At 38.4% G+C, this 6,641-nt stretch overlaps 2 protein-coding genes across 3 annotated transcripts in view; one reads left to right on the forward strand and one right to left on the reverse strand.

The window, feature by feature from the left end:
• The window catches only part of LOC109116034, a 24,599-nt gene extending 21,984 nt beyond the window's left edge, over positions 1–2,615 (forward strand). Inside the window, 4 exon segments of the mRNA XM_019200752.1 lie at positions 646–1,281; positions 1,414–2,181; positions 2,335–2,463; positions 2,521–2,615. Of these exon segments, the coding sequence (XP_019056297.1) occupies positions 646–1,281; positions 1,414–2,181; positions 2,335–2,463; positions 2,521–2,615 (1,628 nt within the window).
• Positions 2,616–3,279: 664 nt separating this feature from the next.
• On the reverse strand, positions 3,280–5,891 carry LOC109116035. Of its 2 annotated transcripts, none has more exons than XM_019200753.1 (2): positions 4,883–5,891; positions 3,280–4,779 (listed from the first exon to the last, which is right to left on the reverse strand). In XM_019200753.1, exon 2 carries the CDS (start codon positions 4,699–4,701, stop codon positions 3,607–3,609), a length of 1,095 nt encoding a protein of 364 aa, XP_019056298.1. In that variant the 5' UTR covers positions 4,702–4,779; positions 4,883–5,891; the 3' UTR covers positions 3,280–3,606. The 2 variants fall into 2 exon arrangements, with proteins under 2 accessions (XP_019056298.1, XP_019056299.1); XM_019200754.1 differs by having other exon boundaries at positions 3,280–3,855; positions 4,227–5,891.
• Between the last annotated feature and the right edge of the window lie 750 nt (positions 5,892–6,641).

Consider the following 6,641-nt stretch of genomic DNA (forward strand, 5'->3'; position numbering starts at 1 on the left):
TACGAGGAATCGAGCATCAAATCGATTTCATTCCCGGTGCAAGTATTCCAAACAAGGCAGCCTACAGAACCAATCCCGAGGAAACCAAAGAGCTTCAGAGGCAAATTTCGGATCTGATGGAGAAGGGACACGTCCGAGAAAGCATGTCACCATGTGCCGTGCCGGTGATTCTTGTACCAAAGAAAGATGGTACGTGGCGAATGTGTGTTGATTTTCGTGCAGTCAACCAAATCACGGTAAAGTATCGCCATCCTATTCCGAGACTTGATGACATGTTGGATGAGTTGCATGGTTCAAAATTCTTTTCTAAGGTTGATTTGAGAAGTGGCTATCATCAAATACGCATGAAAGAAGGTGATGAGTGGAAAACCGCATTTAAAACAAAGCATGGGTTTTATGAATGGTTGGTTATGGCTTTTGGCTTAACAAATGCACCTAGCACGTTTATGAGGCTGATGAATCACGTTCTTAGACATTTTCTAGGACGTTTCGTGGTTGTGTATTTTGATGATATCCTGATATATAGCAAGAACCTTGTTGAACATGTTGAACACATTAAATCTGTCTTGGATGTTCTGCGAAAGGAGCAATTGTTTGCTAACCTCAAGAAATGCACGTTTTGCACTAACAAATTGGTATTTTTAGGGTTTGTGGTTAGTGAGCAGGGAATTCATGTCGATGAAGAGAAGATCGCAGCCATAAGGGATTGGCCATGTCCGAGGACAGTTGGTGATGTGAGGAGTTTTCATGGACTTGCAAGTTTTTACAGGAGGTTTGTTAAGGACTTTAGCACCATAGCTGCACCACTTACAGAAGTTATCAAGAAGAATGTCGGGTTTAAGTGGGGAGATGCACAAGAAGCTGCTTTTCAACTTCTGAAAGAAAAACTCACTAATTCTCCACTCTTGTCTCTACCTGATTTTTCTAAAGCTTTCGAGGTAGAATGTGATGCTTCTGGTGTAGGTATTGGAGCTGTTTTGATGCAGGAAGGAAAGCCAATAGCTTATTTCAGTGAGAAGCTAAGTGGAGCGCAACTAAACTATCCCACTTATGACAAAGAGCTTTATGCTTTGGTGAGGGCGCTTCAAACATGGCAGCACTATCTTTGGCCGAAGGAATTCATCATTCATACCGACCATGAGGCTTTGAAACATCTAAAAGGTCAGCAAAGGTTGAACAAACGACATGCTAAATGGGTTGAGTTCATTGAAACATTTCCTTATGTTATTCGCTATAAGCAAGGAAAAGAGAATGTTGTGGCTGATGCTTTATCTCGTCGTCATAACCTGCTTGTTTCTCTTGACTCGAAATTGCTTGGCTTTGAGTTCATTAAGGAATTGTATGCTTCTGATCTCGATTTTGGAGATGTTTTTAAAGCATGTGAGAAATCTGCTTGTGGTGAATATTTCATACATGATGGGTTTTTGTTCCGAAAAAACAAGTTGTGCATTCCTCATTGTTCTTTGCGTGATTTGTTGGTTAGGGAAGCACATAGTGGTGGTCTAATGGGGCACTTCGGAGTGGCCAAAACCTTGATTGTTTTGCAGGAACATTTCTATTGGCCACACTTGAAACGAGATGTCGAACGAATCTGTGCAAGATGCATTGTTTGCAAAAAGGCGAAGTCTAGACTTCAACCACACAGTTTGTACTCTCCATTGCCAATTCCTAGTCATCCCTGGACTGATACTTCTATGGATTTCGTGCTTGGTTTGCCTAGGACCAGAACTGGAAGGGATTCAATATTTGTTGTGGTTGATAGGTTTTCAAAGATGGCTCATTTCATTTCATGTCATAAAACCGATGATGCATCTCATATAGCTTCATTGTTCTTCAAGGATATTGTACGTTTGCATGGCATGCCTAGGACTATAGTTTCAGACCGTGATGCGAAATTCTGGAGTTACTTTTGGAAAACATTGTGGTCTAAGCTAGGAACTAAGCTCTTGTTCTCAACTACATGCCACCCGCAAACCGATGGACAAACTGAAGTTGTTAATCATATATTGTCTACTTTGTTTCGTTCTCTTGTGAAAAAGAACTTGAAATCATGGGAAGATTGTTTGCCTCATCTTGAGTTTGCATATAATCGATCTGTGCACTCGGCTACGAAATTTTCTCCATTTGAAATCGTTTATGGCTTTAATCCTTTGACTCCTTTGGACTTGTCTCCTTTGCCATTCGATGAACATTCTAACCTTGATGGGAAGAGAAAAGCTGAGTTTGTGAAACAGATTCATGAAAAGACGAGGTTGCACATTGAAGAAAAGACCCGGCAATACGCCAAGCAAGCAAACAAAGGGCGGAAAGAAGTTGTATTCGAACCGGGAGACATGGTTTGGGTGCACATGCGCAAAGAGAGATTTCCTAATCAGAGGAAATCAAAGTTGATGCCCAGGGGAGTTGGCCCTTTCAAAGTTCTTAAAAAGATTAACAACAACGCTTACCAACTCGAGCTTCCGAGTGAGTTTAATGTTAGTTCAACATTCAATGTTGCTGATCTATCTCCTTTTATCGCAGACGATTCAGATTTGAGGACAAATCTTTCTCAAGAAGAGGAGAATGATGTGGACATCCAAGGCAACACCATTGGAGTTGAACTCATGCAAGGATGAGCTGCATCGGAAGCTAGCTACGGGATGAACATAGCGGGAGAAAGCGTTGAGCCAATTGGACCGATTAAAAGATCTCGTGCCAAGAAGCTACAAGCTGCATCAAATGGCCTTATTCTCCCTTGTTTGAGTCAAGAACACTTGGAAGAATGTGTTGGGTTGGTCCAACAACAAGCCCAGCCCATTATCCACATGATATCAAGCTTGAAAGACCCAAAAGTGAAGCCCAAATTTTAGGCCCAATAAGGGTGACGAAAATTGACATCAATTCTGGTCAAGATGTCTTTCCAACACCATCTTGAAGATCACAAAGTCACCATTATGGTTTTCTTGAAGTTCCACACAATCACATTGAAGACTTTTTGAAGACCACACATTCACACCTTGATTTTTGAGCTTATTTATTTTAGTTTTTGCTAAGTTTCATGTATTAATCTCTATAAATAGAGATCAAAATCAGATTTTAAAAACACAACTTTGAAATATATTTTGAGAGGTTTCTCTTAGAGTTCTTCTAGAACTAATTTTTGAACTTATCGGATCTTCATCCGTGGCGTTCATGAAGATTTTATGATTCGAATGAGTATTTGTTCTATATAAAAAAAAGAAGAATAAGAGAAAAGAGTGGAGAATGATGCAAAGGGGACTGACTCCCTTATTCGTCTTGTATTAATCTGTACAAATACCCAGAATTTATATACAATGGATTGATGATTATTAGCAACACAATATGTATAAGAAAAGAAATAAAATAACTTTAGAATCAAAATAAACGGCTAAGGATCTAAAGATAAGGCAAGATATTGTCGCGTGCATGCATACGGAAAGTCTTCTATGTCTCCCATAAATGATTGATGTGTTGTCGATTTAATTCTTCTCCTTCACGCCATATGTCTTGCCATATCACCATCCAAATATCTCCATAATATATGCAATCAGCCATGTAATCTTCAAGTCCTTTGTTCACGTGTTATGGAAGGAAGCCACCTTTGTTTCATTTATGATTAGCATGCAACACATGCAACGTCATATATGTGCACATGAGAGCATTCATCAAATTTCTTCTTGTATGATCGTTATATTCAACATTCCCCCTCAAGATTGGCTTGGAGGAATGTCGAAAAGCCGATCTTGTCGAGGATGTCTTCATGTTCGAGCCGGTTCCCATCAAGTGAGTGATTGTTTCCCATGCCGGTTCCTTTAGCTTATCCACCATAGCATATGTCCTTTTCTGTTTCATCTTCTGTATAAACTCAATAAAATTATTAGAAATCGCAAGGGAGGCTGTTGCACTCCGTTTGATACGAAGAACCGAGTATAAACGTGCAACAATGTGACTTTCATCGAACAAGAGTAAGAATAATATTCTAATGTGGATAAATGCTAAATTTAATGATTTTGAAACATGGAATGCCATTTGGCGAGTGAAATTAATGTATGGTTTTATATTTATACTAAAAATATCACTCAAATGTTTATTAAACTCTAGAAACAAATTGTTTATATCTTTTACATGATCAAGAGTGTTTAGGACAATTATGTTTTGTTTTTCGATATGCAACTCATGAATATGTTTTCTAAGATAAAGAATATAAGGGTTGAGAATATTTTTACCAAACCAAGAGTTGTTAAAACTCGTAGGTAATGCCATCAAGTTGTGATCGGATATATCTTCTTCGGTAGAGAATGATACGAGTGTATCATGCCATTCCCCCTCACTCGTGAACTTCTCGACACCACAAATCTTTAGGATTATTTTGTGTTGTTTCTGTCCAAAAACACTAACAAAACCAAGCATATCATTTGAAAAACAAATTTTTAAAGGGATAGGGAAAAAGAAAAGATTACAAACTCGATTATTTTGCCATTTGATGAAAGAGATGCTCGGATGTCTTTGTATGCTCGGATGAAGGATAATTGTGGATGTGTGTGATGCCTCTTTTTCTGGACTCTTGTCCTCCGTGGTTAAGTCATTCATCATCACATCCATTGGACTCATTTCTTCATCCAAGGATTCATCATCCGACCCATTCTTCTTGTCATGATCTATGGTCATGGTGTGTATCTCTTCAACCATTGGAACAACCATGTACTCGATGTTCTCTAGACCTTCTTCGTGTAAGGAAGGCTCTTCAACATCTTGAGATAATTTTTCTTTACTTTCAACCTGTGCTTTTTGCATCATTTCAAAAAATTCGTTAGTTCGAAATAAATCTTCAAGTAGAGAAACACTTAACTCAATATTGTGTGTACTGGCGTTTTGCACCAACGTCTCTCTTAGCGAGTTGGGTATTTTGGCTAAGACATCTTCAACATCCCAATGCTCTCTGTATTCTGGTTCTTCATAAACCTCTTCATACTCACAATCACTATCACAATACTCACACATATTATAGTGAGAATGAGATATGACCAAAAAAAAAAATTCTTCTCGATTTGAAATGAAAAGACCAAGAGAGACAAGAAAATATGGTGAACCGTGACTTGAATGAATGGCCAACGATTCACTTGAAGAAACCTCTTCTTTTGGTTTGAATGAATGACCAAAAGGGAGAATAAAATTCTGAAAAATGAAATGAGCAGGCTCCTCTTCGGTAAAAATGATGTTGTCCTCTTTACCAAAAATAGCACCACAAATAAAGAAGAAAACTGAAAGAAGCTGGCTCCTCTTCGGTTTAGAATTTTACCGAGAGGGAATATGCATTTCGATTAAAACTTTTGTGGTGTTTGCAGCGGAAGAAAAAAAATTTGGCACTCTAGATCTTAGTGCTATGATACCATGAAGATTTTATGATTCGAATGAGTATTTGTTCTATATAAAAAAAAAGAAGAATAAGAGAAAAGAGTGGAGAATGATGCAAAGGGGACTGACTCCCTTATTCGTCTTGTATTAATCTGTACAAATACCCAGAATTTATATACAATGGATTGATGATTATTAGCAACACAATATGTATAAGAAAAGAAATAAAATAACTTTAGAATCAAAATAAACGGCTAAGGATCTAAAGATAAGGCAAGATATTGTCGCGTGCATGCATACGGAAAGTCTTCTATGTCTCCCATAAATGATTGATGTGTTGTCGATTTAATTCTTCTCCTTCACGCCATATGTCTTGCCATATCACCATCCAAATATCTCCATAATATATGCAATCAGCCATGTAATCTTCAAGTCCTTTGTTCACGTGTTATGGAAGGAAGCCACCTTTGTTTCATTTATGATTAGCATGCAACACATGCAACGTCATATATGTGCACATGAGAGCATTCATCAAATTTCTTCTTGTATGATCGTTATATTCAACAGTTCAACCTTGACTTATCAAGTGTTGATTCCGCACAACACTTGTGGCGTCTTCGATCACCCTACGTTTCTAAACCAGGTTCACTCGGGGTTTAATACCGTTCATCTCGAACGCTTGCTTAGGTTCCGTTTGCGGGTTGTTTAGGGGTTTAGGGAACCCACCCACCGCCTATCGGGAAATCTATCGATCTTGGAACTTCGACGCACTCTAAACATCTTTTGTTGCACTCTAAACATGTTTCGACGCACTCTAAATCATATTTTGACGTACTCTAAAAATGTTTCGATGCACCCTAAACATGTTTGGATGCACTCTAAAAATGTTTGGACGCACTCTAAACGTATTTGACGCACTCTAAACATGTTTAGACGAACTCTAAACATGTTTCGACGCACTCTAAACATGCACTCTAAGTATATTTCGACGCACTCTAAACGTGTTTTGATGCACTCTAAGTATGTTTCGACGCACTATAAACGTGTTTTGACGAACTCTAAACATCTTTTGTTGCACTCTAAACATGTATCGACGCACTCTAAACATGTTAGGATGCACTCCAAACGTGCTTGGAGGCACTAGATGTGTTTGGACGCACTCTAAACGTCTTTGGACGCACTTTAAACATCTTTAGATGAACTCTAAACATGTTTCGACACACTCTAAATATGCTTCGACGCACTCTAAAAATGTTTGGATGCACTCTAAACATGTTTGGATGCAC

The sequence above is a fragment of the Tarenaya hassleriana genome, unplaced genomic scaffold (assembly GCF_000463585.1).
Source record: "Tarenaya hassleriana unplaced genomic scaffold, ASM46358v1 Cleome592, whole genome shotgun sequence".
NCBI lineage: Eukaryota > Viridiplantae > Streptophyta > Magnoliopsida > Brassicales > Cleomaceae > Tarenaya > Tarenaya hassleriana.

What these genes read in the sequence shown, in the direction of transcription:
- LOC109116035 (XM_019200753.1), bottom strand. Translation starts at nt 4,701, where the DNA reads ATGGTTGTTCCAATGGTTGAAGAGATACACACCATGACCATAGATCAT.